The 20,459-nt window shown below is 41.5% G+C and overlaps 1 protein-coding gene across 1 annotated transcript in view; it reads right to left on the reverse strand.

The window, feature by feature from the left end:
• crsp7 (cofactor required for Sp1 transcriptional activation, subunit 7) overlaps positions 1–20,427 on the reverse strand; it is a 168,981-nt gene extending 148,554 nt beyond the window's left edge. The window contains exon 1 of the mRNA XM_072593670.1: positions 19,953–20,427. Coding sequence (XP_072449771.1) covers positions 19,953–20,015 — 63 coding nt within the window. The 5' untranslated portion in view covers positions 20,016–20,427. The remainder of the gene's footprint in view (positions 1–19,952) is intronic.
• Positions 20,428–20,459: the final 32 nt, after the last annotated feature.

The following is a 20,459-nucleotide window of genomic DNA, read 5'->3' on the forward strand; positions in this document are numbered from 1 at the left end:
TTTACTTCCAAATGTAAATCGATCCTATCCCTCAGTATCTTCTCCAGCAGTTTTCCAACCACTTACGTCAGGCTCTCTGGTCAATAATTACCTGGATTATCGCTGCTCCCCCCTTCTTAAACAAGAGATAACATTCGCAATTCTCCTGCCATCCAGGATTCACCTGGGTTCAAGAATGCTGCAAAGATCTCTCAAGTCTCCAGCTATTTCCCCCTCAGTAACCTAGGATAGGTCCCACCTGGATCTGGGGACTGCTAGGAAGGTACGTTTTCCTCTAAAAGGACTTACCTCAGTTTGTATTTAAATAATTATCTAAAGCACTCTTGAATATCCCAAATGAACCCTCCTCCACCACACTTTCAAACAGTGCATTCCAGACCCCAAGTACTCACTGTGTGAAACAGTTTTTTTTCCTCACCTTGGATTTTCAAAGGAGAGTTCGTTTTTACTCAGAGGGTCATACACGCTGCCAGGGGAGGTGATAGATACGATAGTAATGTTTAAGACAGACAGATGGCAGGCAGAGAATAGAGGGATACATACCACACAGGGAAAATCGATGTTTCAGGCATAAGCCCTTCATCGGGAATGAGACTTGTGATTCAGGGCTGAGAGATAAAGTGGGGGGGGAGAAGAGAGGTAGCTGGGAAAACGATAGATGGATGAAGGCGAGGGAGAAGGTGATAGGTCAGAGGGGGCAGTGATGGACATGTCCGGAGGGCAGTGGGGTGTTGGAGGCTTGGAACTGGGATAATGTGGGGGGAGGGGACATCAGGAAGATGTTGAAATCCACATTTATCCCGTTTGTTGCAGGGTGCCAAGGCGGAATATGGGGTGTTCTTCCTCCAGGCGTCGGGTGGTAACAGTTTGGCAGTGGTGGCAGCCTAAGACCTGCATGCCCTTGACAGAGTGGGATGGGGAGTTGAACTGTCCAGCCACAGGGCAGTAGGTTTGGTGGGTGCGGGTGTCCCAGAGATGTTCTCTGAAACAATCCGCAAGAAGGCATCCTATCTCCACAATGTAGAGGAAATCACACCAGGTGCAGTAGAGAACATTGGCAGAGGTACAGGTGAATTTCTGATGGACGTGCAAGGATCCCTTGAGGCCTTGAATGGAAGTGAGGAAAGTGGTGTGGACACAGGTTTTGCAATTCCTGCAGTGGCAGGGAAAGGTGCTAGGAGTGGGTTTGGGGGCTGGTAGTGGGTGTGGACCTGACTAGGGAGTCGCAGATGGAATGGTCTTTTCAGAACGCTGATAAGGGTGGTGAGGGAAATACAGCTCTGGTGGTGGGGACCATTTGGAAGTGGCGGGTGACGATGCATTGTATGCGGAGGTTGGTGGAGTGGAAGGTGAGGACCGGGGTGTGTCCGTCCTTGTTGCGTTGGGAGGGGTGTGGTTCAAGGGCTGTGATGCGTGAAGTGAAGGAGATGCGCTGGACGACATAGTCAACCACGTGGGAAGGGAAGCCGCATCTGTTCCCAGGATGGCCAATTCCACGTCAAAGTAAACCCAGATAGCCTCCTTCTTCCACATTCGCAACCACCCTTGCCACATGGTTGACCATGCCCTCCAGCATAAAGGAGAGAGGAAACATACAACCCGATCAACAATATGCTGACAGGCATAAAATTCACAAAAAAGAAGAACGACAACAAACTCCCATCCCTAGACATGGCAGTTGAACATATAGTTAACGGAGAGCTTCAAACCAGTGTCTACAGAAAAACACCAAATACTTAACTTCAGATGCAATCATCCCAACACCCACAAATGGAGCTGTATCAAGACATTATTTCAACAAGCTACATCACACAGCAGCACCCAAGAACTACAAAAAGCCTAAGAAAAATATCTATTCAATGTTTTCAAGAAAAATGGGTACCCAATAAACATAATCCGCCTATTCCTCAAAAACAAACCCAACAAGCAGACACAGCGCAACCAAAAACTATAGCCACATTACCTTGCATCAAAGACGGATCAGAAATTACTTCCAGACTACTCCGACCCCCTTGGCATCACGGCAGTCCACAAACCTACCAACACGCTTAAATAGTGACTAATGAACCTAAAAGGATCTAATAGATACCACCAGCAAAACTAAAGTCAATTACAAGATACCATGCAAGAACTGCAATAAACACAACATCGGACAAACTAGCAGAAAATTTGCCACCAGTATACATGAACAGCAACTGACCACCAAAAGACATGACCCACTATCACTAGTTTCTATACACACAGACAAAGGACATCCCTTTGACTGGGACAACACACACATCCTAGGACAGGTGAAACGAAGACACGCATGAGAACTCTTACAAGCATGGCATTCTAACCAGGACTCCATCAATAAACATATCAATTTAGATCTTATCTACCTTCCTTTGGAAAAAAAAGCCAGAAAGGACATCATCCACCTTAAGAAACCAAGGTCTATAAATAGAAAGGCAGGACATACCATCAGCACTTCACCAGAGACTCTCACTGATGATGTCACCTAGTATGGTGACGAAACTACTCACAATAAACCTTCAAGCTCAGCAAGCTAACTTACATACTTATGTCAATAACATTGCTCAGCTGTTAGATAATATTGAGTGGAATATAAGCTGAATAATGGGAACACATTAAAAACAAAATTGTGTTATGAGCTTTACAGCAGCCCATTAAATAGGCCAATAATTGCAGGCGTTGGAAAGCAAGTGTCAAAATTAAATCTTCAGAATCAAAATCTGACAAAGGTTGCAGTCATAAAAATATTTATTGTTTGCCAGAAGTAATCATTCAACTTTTTTAATCCAACTTCACAAGAGACTGAGAATCTCCACACTAATAAGAGACGTGTCAGAAAAGGGAATTGAAAAACTGCTGGAAGTTGTATTTTCTAGTCTTCACTATTGGTACTACTGTTTTTCATTATAGGTCTAAATTTACTTGAAGCACCTTTGCAACTTTGTCATGCAGAGTGTTTCTCGTTTGTAATTTATTCATGTCTCTTTTGTCATGAGCCAAAGTTTTATATGGAGTGAAACATTTCTAGGACTTTTGCAGTCAGGATGTTGTTGTTCTTCATTATGTAAAATTATACTTGCCTCAGAGGACAAAGCCATGTTAAAGTTTGCTGTCAAACGCCGGAAACCTCTCACCGCAAAAGCTGCTCCACACACAGAGAGAGAGAGAGAGAGAGTGAGAGAGAGAGAGAGAGAGAGAGAGAGAGAGAGAGAGAGAGAGAGAGAGAGAGAGAGAGAGAGAGTGAGAGTGAGAGAGAGAGAGAGAGAGAGAGAGAGAGAGAGAGTGAGAGTGAGAGTGAGAGTGAGAGTGAGAGTGAGAGTGAGAGAGAGAGTGAGAGAGAGAGTGAGAGAGAGAGAGAGAGAGTGAGAGTGAGAGTGAGAGTGAGAGTGAGAGTGAGAGTGAGAGTGAGAGAGAGTGAGTGAGAGAGTGAGAGTGAGAGTGAGAGTGAGAGAGTGAGAGTGAGAGTGAGAGAGAGTGAGAGTGAGAGTGAGAGTGAGAGAGAGAGAGAATGACCAGCCATGTGCACAGAGACATGCGTTCACTGTCTTCACCGGAACAGCAGTTTCTCAAAGAACTATATAGCCATTTTCCAGATAAGGCAACATATGTATTAATTGGGTGGCCATTAAAATAGAGTATCAATAACAGAAACCAAGCCCTCTACTGTTAAACTATCCAGGTTCTTAATCTTGTTAACTGGATTCATTCAATGGATACTTTACACCTTGCTAATCTGATCTCATATATGAATGCTTTCAATATGGTTAAATGGCACTACATAATGGCTGCTTTTCCACCTTGTAAACTCAGTACCCTTGCCTCCAGCACCCCATTGTTAACTAAAGTTTTATCTGATCAGAGTCATGCTCAGCTGAACCTTATTTCACAAAACTCAGAACTTAACTCTTTCCCTGCCTGCGTATACCTTATACACTTTATCAACACAACACCAGGTTATGTCCAATGGTTTTATCTGAAAACACTAGCTTTCAGAGCACTGCTCCTTCATCAGATGTTTGCTCGTGTTTTCAAATAAACCCATTAAGACTATAACCTGGTGTCGTGATTTTTGACCTGGACTCAAACAGGCAGAGTCATATTCAACTCTTGCATATGCCAGAACAAGTGGAAAACTAAACAATCCAAAAATATTAACTTCAACAAATATAGGTCAAGTAAGTAAACTTGCATCACATGCAAAACTGATATTTTAATCACTGTCTTGTTACCGCACTTTTCGTAACACCTTCAAGATTCTATGCTTACAAGGCAACTCAACACAAAATTCAAAGATGAAATACCACGTAACACGAAGACTGATAACCTTGAACAAAATTTCATATTTGTACTATGCTATATTTTCAGGTTTTTAAAGAAAAAAGGACTCCTGATGTCCAGCAACTAACTTCAGTGCTTTCTGATCATGAAACAGGGAATTCACAAAACAAAATTTAAAGAGGCGAAATAAAGTGAAAATGTTTGCATTTCACAATAAACATACGTGAAATTACTTAATTAGTGGCATGCATAAATAATGAATGACTGAGTTTTATCTTGATACATTTTACGTATCTATGTATCAGAAGCAAGATTCTATAGGACAACCATCGAGGATGTAACCTGACTGAGGAGACAAAGTTTTTCCCCTTTGGCAAGTACATGGGGTTACTGTTGTAACTCATCACTCTAAAGCAGAAGAAAACAGCAATATAATAGTCTGAAAACTAGTTTATTGGGTCAGCAGAATGACTTGATTTCTCATCAGCAATTTACAACAAATCGATTACACTAAGTCCTGCACCTTAGCCATTCTTTTTACGTTAAGTTACTTATGTAACTGGATATGCTCATAACAAAGGGGCATTTCATGAAGCTATGTAAAGTTCCAAAAATATGGGCTGGAAGTTCCTTCACGACCAGCCTGATGACGTGTCTCTTTCCTTATAAGTAATTTGTGAACAATAAGAAAAGAGTAGCATGCTCTTATTTAAACAAATGAACTGAAACACAAAACTTCACAACTAAAGACTTGAAATAAGCCAATAAAATCTTGGTGATCAAAGTTTTAAACACAAGATATCCTCAGAGCGATATATCTATCATGTTTGTCTTCCATCTCAACTATTTACAAGATCAACAGTGTCACTTATGAGTCATGCAGCAAGGAAACAAACCCTTCAGTCCAACCAGTCCATGCCAACCATAATCCCAAACTAAACTGGTCCCATCTGCCTGCGCTTAGCCCATATCCCTCCCAAGATTTCTTACTGATGTACTTATCCAAATGACTTTTAAAACATTACAACTGTACCCACATCCACCACTTCATCTGGAAGTTCATTCCACATGGGAACAACTATGTAAAAAAAAATTGCCCCTTGTGTCTTTTCTTTAAAATGTTAAAAATATGCTCCCTAGCTTTGAAATCAACCAACCTACGGAAAAAGACTGCCACTGACTTTATCTATACCCCGCATGATTTTATAAACCTCTAAGATCACCTCTACACCTAGGAAAAACTCCATTCCTCTCAGCCAGTCTAAAGTTTTAAATGGAATCGTTCCTGTACTTAGACATGAAGAAGGGAGAGTCAACAGCATATAATCTGAACACTTAATGATTCTGTACCCAAGAAATGAGTAGGCCATTTAGTTTTTCACGCTTGCTCTGTTGTTCTGCAAACCTAATTTAGACAAGGAGGAATAAAACATTTCAAAACCTCAGTCCAAAGTGAAACACAACCATTTCTCTGGCAGTGTCAAGGTTATTTTATGAAGTCACAAATAGGATGGAGCCAAACCTTGCAAACTTTAAATGAATTGCGTTTCTTACCTTTTGTTACTTAGGTTTTTAACCTGCATGGTTTTGGTGACATTTTGTTTAGTTTCATTCACCCAATCTTTCTCACAGGGGGCTCATAACTACGTTGCGTCAGTGGAAAACGGCTATGGTGTCTCAATAGCCTCTCTCTCCAAGCAACAGAAGAAATCAGAATTGGAACCCAGAATCATTAAAATATATCAAATGCTGACAGAATTTCATTTTTGATTGTGGCTATTATGGTCCAAACAAAAATAAATCTGGATTTGGATGGGAGCATTGAAAATAGTGAAAAGTAAAGAAAAACGTATGGAATGGAAAGGAAATCATTGAACGATACAGGGAATAAATTCAATTAAAATCATAGTTTTGCTTGGGTGAGCTACTTCTGTTTCTTCCAAAAATGTGTCACAAAGGAAAAATATCAATTACACAAAAATATTTCAATACTTTTTCAACTAGCATTTAAGAACAGCCTAGATCCCCAAACAGCAGTCAACACAATCAGTCATGCATGATCCACATTTCTTTAAATTTAGTGAAAAAGATTTCATACAAACATCTAAAAATCACCTAATCTATCAATACATTGATAATACTTGACAAACACAACAGAATGATGAAAACCTAATGAAGGCACAAGCAAGAGCTTAAAAAGAAAATCAAAGTAAGATGACCTACCTTGCAAAGTGTTTCTTCTAGGAAAGATCCTATGCAACGCTGAAATGATCTGGACCAAAGTAGGTTTGTGGGGAAAATCACATCAAGGAATAATATTTAAGATAGAGAAACGTCAGAGGTGCTGTCAGGTAACTGTTTACAAGGCCTGACCTGGATCACTAATTTATTTTTGCCTAAATCAATTCCCTTTTTGAAAGCCTGAGGCTCCAGTCAGATGGATTCTGTATACAGAGTGTACCTCTATAGGATACAATCCCCCGATCTATAGTCTCTCTTTCCCCAAAGATTATTGAACATTAAATAAACATTACTCAGAACATGCACAGAATAGCTGTTCAAAATTTCCATCAGTACTAACAAGAAAAGCATCGCCCACAATTTCCAAACACTTGATGTGGATGATATTGGAATAGTGTAGGTTAGATGAACTTCAGATTGGTTTCACAGGCCAATGCAACAATAAAGGCCGAAGGGCTTCTATGTTCTATGGTGAAAACATGGTTATGCCAGATAAGAGGCATTACATATATTTACAGACTTTAGGGTGCTTCAAGAGAGAAATCATCAAAGTTATGAATATCACTTTTCACAAAGATTTTACATTGAGAAATTAACAGCCAAGTTTTATTTTAATGATGGCTTACTATCTGATTTAAGAAATGTTTTGATATAAAACTTTGGCAAGGGTTACTGGGTATGCTCACATAATGAACTTTATGAACAAATTGGACAAGATTAATTTATATCTAAGGACTTGACCACAGTGACAGAAATACCCATTTTCAGAGAGGAGCTTTGAAGACTGACTGGAGTTTAGTACCATATTCATATTCACACTCAGGACAAATCTTGAGACATCAGAGAATATTCTCTGTACTGAAGCCAGAGCAAAAGGATTTAAGTGCAAACTGGCAGCAGCTAATGGAATAGTCCACATCTTAACATTAGACATAATATAAGAAAAAAAGTTACTTTTTGGGAGCTAAATGAAAGAAATTTTTGAGCATTCAGAAATACCTAAAAGAATTATACAGAAAATATACTGCACAGTACTGGTAACTATCCAATTCATCTGGATTTTCTTTTTACATAAGCAGGCAACCGTAACTGTACTCTGTTCAAGCATGGAACCTAACAGTTTTTCTTATGGTGTAGCAAGACCAAATAATACTCAACACTGGGACTTCCAAAAACTTTAACTGTGATGTTAGTAAAGTCACAAAAATTTCCCTTCCTCCACCTTGATCTTCAATAATTTCCCTCTGGAGTCAAGAAGTGCAAATATATTTGCTTCCATTAAAACATGGGGTTTATGTAACACAAACAAGGTTCAATACATTTACAAAAAGGTAATGTGGGTCCTGTTTGTTGATATACTGGATAATCATACCCAGAGATTATAACATGAAATATGAACAGAAAAGACCAAACTGTCCATCAAGCCTGTTCTACTATTCAATATGATCATAACTTTCAACATTTTCCTGTCTACTTCACATCGCCCTTATTTCCCTGACAGAACACAAGCCTGTCCATCTCAACCTTAAAGCTATTCAATTATGGTGCATCCACAAAGCTCTGGATTAGAGAATTCCCAACTTTCAGAACGTTTTGAGAGAAGACGCTCTCATTGCAGGCCTAAAGAATCAGCCCATGGCATCTTATTTTAGATTCCACATCCAGGGTAAACATCTCAGTGCCTTTCCTAGCACATTTACTCACTCACTCACTCCCTACACCACTAACAAACTGCAGAAGTGTACCATCTGCAAGTTCGAGTCAGAGATGTAAAGCATGAAAACAGACCAATTCGATCATGCCAACATGATATCTTAAATTAATCTAATCCCATTTACCAGCATTGGGCCCATATCCCTCTAAACCCTTTCTATTCACATACCCATCCAGGTGCCTTTTAAATGTTGTAATTGTACCAGCCTCCAACACTTCTTTTGGCAGTTCATTCCACTTTCCTCTGCATGAAGAAATTGCCCCTTAGGTTTCTTTTATATCTTTCCCCTCTCACCATAAATCTATGCCCTCTAAATTCTGGAGTCCCTATCTGATGGAAAAGGTTTTGTTTGTTTATCCTATTCATGCCCCTTATAATTTTATAAACCTCTATAAGGCCACTCCTCAGCCTCTGATGCTCCAGGGAAAACAGCCCGTCTACTCAGCCTCTCCCTTATAGTCAGGCCCCCCAACCCTGGCAACATCCTTGCAATCTTTTCTGAACAGTTTCAAGTTTCACAACATTCTTCCTATAGGAAGGAGACCAGAACACTCAATATCCTACTGAAATTCGCCATTGCTTCTGGACAGCATCTTACACACCTATAATCATTCCTATTTCAAAATCAAGGGCAGATGTATGGGAAAGCCCCATTTGCAAACTCTCCTCCAAGACACTCACCATCCTGACTTGGAAATATATTGCCAGTCCTTAAGTAACACAATCAAAATCCTAGACGGGTTCCCGACTGGCATTGTTGGTCTACCTACACCAAATGGACTGCAGTGGTTCAAGGCTTGCAGTCGCTATCAGCTTCTCAAGGTCAACTAGCGATGGGCAGACAATGCTGACCCAACAAGCAGCACCAACATCCAAAGTATGAATCTTAAAAAAGCGCCTCAGGATCTCAAATGTTTCAATTTGATCACCATTCATTCTTCTGAATGCCAGAGATTACAGATTCAATTTACTCAGGTTCACAAGGACAACTCTCAGATGAGGTTCATTGAACTTTTGCTGCACTATCTCTAACGCAAGTATATCCCTTCCAGGTGTGGTGGCACCAAACCCATGTGCAACTATAGCAAGACCTCATTAGATCTATGCTCAAATACCCTTGGCAACCAAACATATGCCTGAAAATTGCAATATAACACCTACAAGTGATAGGACGGACATTTTATGAGGTACTATCAGAGATTGATGACAATGAGTCATCTGGAGTAAAGACTGGCAAACATATGTCACTGACTTTGGAGGAAAAACTTTCCCAATGAAAGTCAACTGTAAACCCAAGAGGAAATAAAAACTAAGCACTGGAAATAGTCAACAGGCCAGGCACCAGTGAAGAAAGAAAAAGTTAATCTTTTGACCGTTTCAAAAGTTCTGAAGCAGCATTTTCAACTCAAAATCTTGACTCTGCTTCTCTCCCCACAGATGCATTCAGCATTTTTTGCTGAAATAAAAACATCCAGCATCCATAATAGTTTGCTTTTTCTATTAATGGACCAAAATAGTTCCTTTCTCTTAAAAAAATTATTCAACTGGAAAGAATGCAGAGGAAAATTTACAAGGATGTTGCCTGGGCTCAATGGTCCGAGTTGTAGGGAGAGATTGGACAAGCTAGGACATTTTTCTTGAAAGCATAGAAGACTGAGGGAGGGGGATCTTACACAAGTGCAGAAGATCATGAAAGACATGAATACAATGAATGCACTCAGTCTTTTTCCCATGGTTGGGGAATAGAGGACAAGAGGGCATCAGATTAGAGGGGAAAGAATAAAAGGGAACCTGACAAGCAATATTTTTACACAGAGGGTGGCACATACATGGAATGAGCTGCCAGCGGAAGTGGTTGAGGCGGGTACATTAATAATACTTAAAATACATTTGGACAAATACACGAATAGGAAAGGTTTAGAACGATATGGGCCAAGTGCACAGAAATGAGGTTAGCATTGATGGACATTTTGGTCGGCATGGACCCATTGCTGTACGGCTCAATGATCAGTATTGGTGCAATCAAATGAACAAGAACAGGATCCATTGCTTCAAATTCTACCAGACGGGAATCAAAAAAGTACTTTTTTTAAAAAAAGTGATAGGGTATGGTCAATTGAGCATGCTTCATCATTCAAGATGACAACTGATCTGGCTGTGGCCTTAACTCCACTTTCCTGCCTCCCCTCCCTACAGATTAAAAATCATATCAACTTCAATCCATATTAAAGGAACACAACATAGAAAATGTAATTCTTGCTTGTTATTGGTACTACACCTTGGAACACCACTGGGCTTAATTCTTCAATCCCAGTTTGTCTTCTGTGGCTGCAGCCACAGGTCTGGTCAGTGCCAGAATGTTTTCTATCTTTTTGTGGACCATGTCAAGTTTCACACTGGATAGCTGCTTTTGAAAGTTCGAGAATTAATGATGTCTGATAAATCCTGGTGAAAACTGATTGGTGAAAATATATGGGCCTAAACAACAGTGACAATAAAGAGAAAAAAAAACACAAAACCATAAAATAAACCTACTCATGAGTGATGGCAAAAATGAAATATTTTAGTCTAAAGAATTCAAATAAATTCAAGAAAAATGTTAGGACATAAAAGATTATTTAAAGTTAATCACCACACATTAAAACATAAAATCAACAGGAAATAGGCAATATTTTTCCAGCATTGGTGAAAGCGAACATTCCAACGTAGGACACTGTTGTATTCAACCAATAGTGATATCACCATCAGATCATCTTGAAAGAAAGCTACTCCTTGCATAGGAGCAAAGAGGTGACAGCATATTGATTGTCAAATTTCAAAGGCATGTACTAATAACAGTACAAACATGAGAAGATTTGAATTACCCCAATACAGACTGGGCAGGTTCTAAGGGCACAAAAGAAGAATTTCCAGTACAGGTATATGCACACAAGAGCTTGCATGATAGTGCCACTATAACAAGCAATGAAGAAATCTGGATCTGGGAAATAAACAGTAGAGAGCACAACAATGAATTAACTAAGACTGACAACAAAGTAACTGTTGAAAGGGATCAAAAAACAAAGATAGAAATGCTCAACTGGGAAAGGGCCAATTTCAATTATTTAAGAAGGGACTTTGCACAGTTAAGACTGGTGAAACAGTAACATATCAACTGACAGCAAATCAGGAGAGAGAATGTTCAGTTAGACACAAAGTACTTCTCTGATAGGAAAAGGAGAGGATCTAACTGTAATGCACCTTGGAAGTCAAGAATAAAACAAAGGGAGACTCATAACCAATGTCTGAGGCAAGACTCTGATAATAACCAAAATAATACAGACAAAGTAAAGGATGAAATTGAAAAATCTAACAATAAAGGCAACCAGAGGGAATGAGACAATATTAAATGGAACACAAAATGAGTAGCTTGCCAGATAAAAGATTGAAGGATGAGAATTTTTACAGAGGCAGAAGGCATGACTCAGCACAGGTAAAGGGACGGCTGGAAAATGAGAAGCCTTCAGAAATGAGATAATGAGTGTCCAGAGACAGTATATTCCTGTTCGGGTGAAAGGCTGGTAGGTGCAGGGAATGCTGGATGACTAAAGAGATTGAGGGTTTGGCTAAGACAAGAAAGGAAGCATACGTCAGGTGTAGACAGGATAGATTGAGTGAATTCTTAGAAGAGTAATTCTTAGAAGAGTATAAAGGCAATAGGAGTATACTTGAGAGAAATCAGGAGGGTAAAAAGAGGGCATGAGATAGCTTTGGTTTCTCCTTAATTCTATTTGCCAAAGGGTTTTTACAAATTCATTAAGGATCAAAGGGTAACTAGGGAGAAAACAGATCCCTCAAAAGACCAGCAAGGAGGCCTGTGTGTGGAGCCACAGGAGATGGGACACATACTAAACAAGTATTTTGCATCGGTATTTACTGTGGAAAAGGACATGGAATATATAGAATGTAGGGAAATAGATGGTGACATCTTGAAAAATGTCCATATTACAGAGGAAGTGCTGGATGTCTTGAAATGGTTAAAAGTGGATAAATCCCCAGGACCTGATCAGGTGCACCCTAGAACTCTGTGGGAAGTTAGAGAAGAGATTGCTGGGCCCCTTGCTGAGATATTTGTATCATCGATAGTCACAGGTGAGGTGCCGGAAGACTGGAGGTTGGCTAACGTGGTGCCACAGTTTAAGAAAGGTGGTAAGGACAAGCCAGGGAACTATAGACCAGTGAGCCTGACGTCGCTGGTGGGCAAGTTGTTGGAGGGAATCCTGAGGGACAGGTTGTATATGTATTTGGAAAGGCAAAGACTGATTAGGGATAGTCAACTTGGCTTTATGCATGGGAAATCACATCTCACAAACTTGATTGAGTTTTCTGAAGAAGTAACAAAGAGGATTGATGAGGGCAGAGTGTGAGATGTGATCTAAGTGGACTTCAGTAAGGTGTTCAACAATGTTCCCCATGAGAGACTGGTGAGCAAGGTTAGATCTCATGGAATAAAAGGAGAACTCGCCATTTGGATATAAAACTGGCTCAAAGGTGGCGGTGGAGGGTTGTTTTTCAGACTGGAGGCCTGTGACCAGTGGAGTGCCACAAGGATTGTGCTGGATGCACTACTTTTCATCATTTATATAAATGATTTGGATATGAGCATAAGAGGTACCGTTAGTAAGTTTGCAGATGACACCAAAATTGGAGATATAGTGGACAGTGAAGAAGGCTACCACTGATTACAACAGAATCTTGATCAGATGGGCCAGTGAGCTGAGAAATGGCAATTGGAGTTTAATTCAGATAAATGCAAGGTGCTGCATTTTGAGAAAGCAAATCTTCCAGGACTTATACACTTAGTGATAAGGTCCTAGGGAGTGTTGCTGAACAAAGAGACCTTGGAGTGCAGGTTCATAGCTCCTTGAAACTGGAGTCGCAGGTAAATAGGATAGTGAAGGTGACGTTTAGTATGCTTTCCTTTATTGGTCAGAGTACTGAGTACAGGAGTTGGGAGATCATGCTGCGACTGTACAGGACGTTGGTTAGGCCACTGTTGGAATATTGTGTGCAATTCGGGTCTCCTTCCTATCAGAAAGTTGTTGTGAAACTTGAAAGGGTTCAGAAATGATTTACAAGGATGTTGCCAGGGTTGGAGGATTTGAGCTAATAGGGAGAAGTTGAATAGACTGGAGCTGTTTTCCCCGAAGCATCAGAGGCTGAGGCGTGACCTTATAGAGGTTTATAAAGTCATGAGGGGCATGGATAGGATAAATAGACAAAGTCTTTTCCCTGTGGTGGGGGAATCCAGAACTAGAAGGCATAGGTTTAGGGTGAGGGGAAAGATATAAAAGAGACCTAAGGGGCAACTTTTTCACGCAGAGGGTGGTACGTGTATGGAATGAACTGCCAGAGGAAGTGGTGGAGGTTAGTACAATTGCAACATTTAAAAGGCATCTGGATGGGTATATGAATAGGAAGGATTTGGAGAGATATGGGCCTGGTGCTGGCAGGTGGGACTAGATTGGGTTGGAATATCGGGTCGGCATGGACGGGTTGGACCAAAGGGTCTGTTTCCATGTTGTACATCTCTATGACTCCACGAGGTTCTAAACGATGCTTTGCAACTGTCTTCACAAAGGAATGGATGATGTGAAAATTATACTAAAAGGAGAAATAACAGTTTATAAACAGAATAGGAATACAGAAGAGCAGCTGAAAATTGAAAGGTCAGCTGATCCAAATGGAAGATGTCCTACGTTGTCAAAATCAAAGGGAGAATTAGAAGCAACATTGATCACAATATTTCATTCTTCACTAGATAGAAGATCAGTGCCAGAGGAAAGCAAAGTTGCAGAAACTGACCAAGACTGGAAAAAGGGGATGAGGATAAGTCAATAAACTACCCAGACCACAGAATCAGTGTTGGGAAAGATACTGGAAACCAGTGGACTAAAAAGAACTTTATTTGGAAAAGTTTGAGTTAATCTAAAAAAATCCAGAAAAAACTTCATAAAGGCAAATTATGTCTGACCAAGTTAGTTGAATTATTTAATAAAATTTGACAATATTGATCAAAGTAATGAAACAGCCATTGCAAACATGGACTTTTGGAAGACAAAGGTGCCACACTTGGGGCTTATTCAGAAGTTGGAACTCCATAGAATAAGTGGAGAATGTTCTTATGGATACAAAATTACCTTAATGACAGAAAATAATAGGTGCTGGCAGTGGAAACACATTTTCTAGACTCTGGGGAAGTTTAGAGTGATTTGCACAAAGAAGCAATTACTCACTGACCATGCTTTACAATGACAAATGACAAATTATTAGAAAGTTTACAGATACTCTGAAACCAGACAATGAAGGGCTTTTGCCCGAAACGTCGATTTCGAAGCTCCTTGGATGCTGCCTGAACTGCTGTGCTCTTCCAGCACCACTAATCCAGAAACTAGTCAATCATGCTGAACGCACTTTATAGCCTTCAGGTTGGCTCAGGATGGTGAAATGGGTTGCAGCACAAGAAATCAAACTCAACTGAAGCAAAGAATGTGCACAAATAACAGAAATCAAACACACTATTAATAGCACAATTTGAAAAGTGTATATGAGTAAAGATACTGATGTTCGCATACACGAATTCTTAAAGATGGCACAGCAATTAAATTATGCAGTTAAAGCACATGGATTATCAAGTTTATGAACACAGGAACCAATTATAAAAGCAGAGAGATTATGGTAGAACTTTATAAATCACAGGTTAAGGCCTCACTGTGAGGAATTCTGGGCATCACATTTCAGGAAAGATACAAAGGTATAAGAAAGAGTGCAGAGGAAATTTACAAGCATGCTACCGTTGATGAGGTCCTTCTTTCTCTATGGAACAGAGATTTAAATGTTACCTAATAGATACATGCAAGATTAAATGAAAGGAGAAAACATTCACTCTAGTGGGTCAATAAGTAGAGGTGACAAATTTGAAGTCATTGGCAAAAAGCTGAAAGTGTATCAAAATCTGGATCTCTTACTCAAGAAAGTGGCATCTGATTTCATGAATAACTTTGAAAGTGAGCTGAACAGGTACTGACAATAAAGAACTCAGCGAAACAGTCAAAAAGCAGAGATGGAGGAATCACCCAACTTTTTTTTCAGTGTACAGATGCAAGCATGGATGTATTGCAAGTTTTTAAGATTGTACAATTTTCCTCATTCTCTGATGTTAGATAACAGAGGTGACGCCCGGACCAGGACATTGCCAGGAAGGTAAGGACTTAGTATATATTTGGGCAGCGACTAAACCAGAGATACTACATGTTAAGTATCTCCCTCCCGCTCCCCCTCCTCTAACCAGAAGAGAAGGACTTGAAGATAAATATATAAAAGAAAAGAAAATAGAACTTAAGTGCATTGTTTAGTATTAGTTAGTTGAGTTAAAGCCAAGGCTTACAATGATGGGGACCTCTGACCTGTGGCATGTGCCTCCTGCTTGATGTGGGAGCTCAGGGACGTGGCTGACATCCCTGACTCTTACACTTGCAAGAAGTGTGTCCAACTATAGCTCTTGTTGACCGCATGACAGCTCTGGAGCTGCAAACAGACTCACTGAGGAGCATCCGCGATGCTGAGGTGGTCGTGGGTACCACATTTAGTGAATCAGTCACACCACAGATTAGAATTGCTGAGGGAGACAGTGAATGGGTGACCAAAAGGCAGAGAAAATAGGAAGTCAATACAGTGTGTCCCCTATGGTCATCTCCCTCCAAAACAGGTATACCGTTCTGGATATTGTTGGGGTAGATGGCTCACTATGGGACAGGAACAGTTGCCAGGATCATGGCACCGTGGCGGGCACTGCTGTTCAGAAGGGCGGGAAGGGGACTTGTCGGGTTATAGTCATAGGGGATTCTATTGTAAGGGGAGTAGATAGGTGAAAAAGAGATTCCCAGATGCTATGTTGCCTCCCAGGCGTTTGGGTCAGGGATGTCTCTGATCGGCTGCAGAGCATTCTGAAATGTGGGAAGCTTTCAAAGATAGGTTGAATACGGTGCAGGATAAGTGGGCGGCATGGTGGCACAGTGGTTAGCACTGTTGCCTCACAGCGCCAGAGATCCGGGTTCAATTCCCGCCTCAGGCGACTAACTGTGTGGAGTTTGCACGTTCTCCCCGTGTCTGCGTGGGTTTCCTCCGGGTGCTCCGGTTTCCTCCCACAGTCCAAATATGTGCAGGCCAGGTGAATTGGCCATGCTAAATTGCCCGTAGTGTTAGGAAGGGGTAATGTAGGGGTATGGGTGGGTTGCGCTTCGGCGGGGCGGTGTGGACTTGTTGGGCCGAAGGGCCTGTTTCCACACTGTAAGTAATCTAATCTAATCTAATAAGCATGCCCCTTTGAAAGCAACGGATAGGAAAGGCAAGATTCGTGAACTGTGGATGACAAGAGAAATTGTGCGTCTAGTCAAGAGGAAAAGGGGAGCGTACATAAGGTCTAGGCAGCTAAGAACAGAACAGGCTTTGGAGGAATATCAGGAGAGTAGGATCAATCAAACAAGAAATCAAGTGGGCTAAAAGGCGTCATGAAATAACTGCAAGCAGAATTAAGAAGCATCCCAAGGCCTTTTATTCATATATAAGAAGCAAGAGGGTAACAAGAGAAAGGGTTGCTCCACTAAAGGATAAGGAAGGAAGGAAAGTTGTGTGTCCAACCTGAGAAAATGGGTGAGATTCACGATGATTACTTTGCATGTGTTCACCGGGGAGAGGAACATGATGAATGTTGAGATTAGAGATAGAAGCGTATATTTACTCTGGAGCACGTTGACATGAGGGAGGGAAGATATGTTGGGTAGACTAAAGGATATTAAAGTGGACAAATCCCCAGGACTCGACGGGATCTATGCCAGGTTGCTGAGGGAAGCAAGAAAGAAAATCGCTGGGGCCCTGACATATCTTTGTAGCATCCTTAAACACAGGTGAAGTGCCGGAGGACTGAAGAGTTGTGAATGTTGTCCCCCGTTCAAGAAGGATAGTGAGGACATTCCACGTAACTACAGATCAGTGAGCCTGTCATCAGTGGTGGGAAAGTTGCTGGAGAAGGTACTGAAGGATAGGACCTATTTATATTTGGCTTATCAGTGATAGGCAACATGGTTTTGTGTGGTGAAGATTGTGCCTTACCAACTCAATGGAGTTCTTTGAGGAAGTGACCAAGTTGATAGATGAAGGAAGGGCTGATGTCATACAAATGGACCTTAGTAAGGTGTTTGATAAGGTTCCCCATGGTAATCTAATGGAGAAAGTGAAGTCACAAGGTGTGCAGGGTGTTCTAGCTAGATGGATAAAGAACTGGTTAAGCAAAAGGAGACAGAGTAGTAGTTGAAGGGAGTTTTTTGAAATGGAGGAAGGTGATCAGTACTGGGGCCACTGTTGTTTGTGATACACATAAATGATCTGGAAGAGGACATTGGTGGTCTGATCAGCAAGTTGCAAATGACACGAAGATTGATGGAATAGCAGAAAGCATAGGGGACTATTGAAGAATACAGGAGGATATGGAAAGACTGGAGAGCTGGGCGGAGAAGTGGCAGATGGAGTTCAATCTGGACAAATGTGAGGTGATGTATTTTAGAAGGTCTAATTCTAGACCAAACTATACTATAAATGGAAGAGCTTTGTGAAAAGTTGACGAGCAGAGAGATCTGGGAGTTCAGGTCCTTCGTACCCTGAAGGTGGCTGCACAAGTGGATAGAGTGGTCAAGAAGGCATATGGTATGCTTGCCTTCATCTGACAGGGTATGGAGTATAAAAGCTGGCAGGTCATGTTAAAATTGTCCAGGACGTTGGTTCGGCCACATTTAGAATACTGCATACAGTTCTGGTCACCACATTACCAAAAGGATGTGGATGCTTTGGAAAGGATGTTGCCTGATATGGAAGGTGCTAGCTATAAAGAGAGGTTGAGTATGTTAGGATTGTTTTCATTAGAAAAAAGGAGATTGAGGGGGACCTGACTGAGGTCGACAAAATCATGAAGGGTACAGACAGGTTGGATAGAGATAAGCTTTTTCCCCAGGGTGAGGGATTCAATAACGAGAGATATGTGCTCAAGGTGAGAGGAGAAAAGTCCAAGAGGTATTCACGCGAAAAGTACTTTACACAGAAGGTGCCTGGAACTCATTGCCAGCAGAGGTTGTAGAGGCAGTCACGGTAGATTCATTTCAGGTGCGTCTGGACAAATGCATGGGTACGTGGGGAGCACAGGGATGCAGATCTTAGAAATTGGACAATAGGTTTAGACAGTGGATTTGGATTGGCACAGGCTTGGAGGGCTGAGGGGTCTGTTCCTGGGCTGTAAATTTTCTTTGTTCGTAACAAACTGTACATGGATTTAAACTGGACTTAGATGCAAAACTGCAGAACTGGACCAAAATTAATTAAGAGCCAATTCAACATTTGAAACAAAAATCTTCCTCAGCAAATCTGAGTCTAAGCTAAACTGCAAATTTTGCCCCTTTGTAAAAAGACATTTTTTTTACTTTATACCATGAGCAGCAAGAAATTTGATTTTGAAAATCGACTGTTTCCAAAATTCAGATTTTAAAAAAAAATCTTCGTGATACTAACACATTTGTTGAACTAGTTTTCGGATTTAAAGCTATTCAGTTATCACAAGTTTGCAAAGTTTATCAAGGAGTAACGAATAATCTTCATGTCCACAAATAATTTTGGTAATAGACGTAAAAACAGTCACATTTGTCAAATATAATGAATTCCTCTAAACTTTAGCTGCAACTTCACCACACAAAGTACAATAAATCATGGAGGCTGGGAAGATTCATGCAAAAATTACCGGCAATTTTTACAAATTAAACTAAAATTATCCTAAAATTCTGTACTGCCACCACACAGATTTACTCTGTTGCTAGTGTTAGTCGGGAGCTCCAAGTTACCCATCATTCCAGCAGCCACTTCCTGTTTGCCTGTTTTATCTGCTCTCCCGTATGTACTTCCCGGACACTAAACTTCAACATGAAAATATTAATTTCAATCCCCTCCTGATCTAACATCAGCCACAGTATGAACTCATTTCAACTCCCACTGTTTTCGATTTAGGGCTAAGAGTTGCAGAAAGAAAATATTAATTTTATATCTCTTCCAATTTAATCAAATGATTTTTGATTGATAAATAGTTATTGTTATAATAAATACTGAATAAACTTCCCATTTCAGGCAATGTGTTCAGTGTCGTCGCATAAGGACCGTGTACAGTTAACTTTTAAAAATATGGCAGCAAGGAGTACAACAGTTGGTCACCATTTTTAATGGGAGCAACTTCCCAACGATTTGGATGACCACAAACATTTGCAGTTGTTTAAACACTTTATACGTGTTGGGACGAATCATTGTATGATTGAAATGTTACATGCACCAGAGTGTGTTGTAAAGCCCCTTGGAAGCTGGGAGTTGAAATGATTTCGAGGAATCCTGCTGCTACTCCACGCTAGGAGGTTAATTCCCCCATGCCTTAAAACAGCACAGACGCTTCCCATTCCAACCACCTCACTCCAATCCTCTCCTCACGCACTCATCGTGGGCCTGGGGTCGAAGCCTGTCCCGTTAGGCCGCGTTCACTCTCTCCAATGCATACACACGCTCTCTCACATAGACCAACCCCAGACCGCCACGGGCCCGAGCCAGGAGCTTGCGTGCAGGCATTCGGCCTGGTTCTTACATTGGCATCCTTGTCTATGGCCTGGAGCAGCTGGTCCTTGATCTGCTGCGGGGTGGGTGTCATTTGGCGGCAGTGTGGCGGCGGCGGCGCAACGTTGGAGGGGACCGGGCAGGGGCTTGGAGGGGAGAAAGGAGAGGGGAGTAGAAGGAGATGGGGAGGGAAGAGGGAGAGAGGGACAGGGAGGGAGGCCCCGCTAACAAGAAGCGCAGAGTCTGAGGAAGTGGCTGCGAAGAGCGGCGGCGGCGGCGGCTGCAGCAGGGCCGCTCGGAACCGTCATATTCCGCCGCGGCGCTCTCGGGTGGCTCCGTGTGTCCAGTGTATGCCTCACTTTCTCCGACTGTCTGTCAGCTGCCTGAAAGGAACCGGCACCGCCGCAGCAGCAGCCAGCGACCAAGGGGAACAGCTCAGAGCAGAACGAAGATAACACTCACTCTCCACCGAGTCTAACTGAGGAGCCGCGCGCGCTGCACCACGGGAAGTCTGCGCGCAGACGCGCGTACGTCACAA

This window comes from Chiloscyllium punctatum, chromosome 24 (assembly GCF_047496795.1).
Source record: "Chiloscyllium punctatum isolate Juve2018m chromosome 24, sChiPun1.3, whole genome shotgun sequence".
Taxonomy (NCBI): Eukaryota; Metazoa; Chordata; class Chondrichthyes; order Orectolobiformes; family Hemiscylliidae; genus Chiloscyllium; species Chiloscyllium punctatum.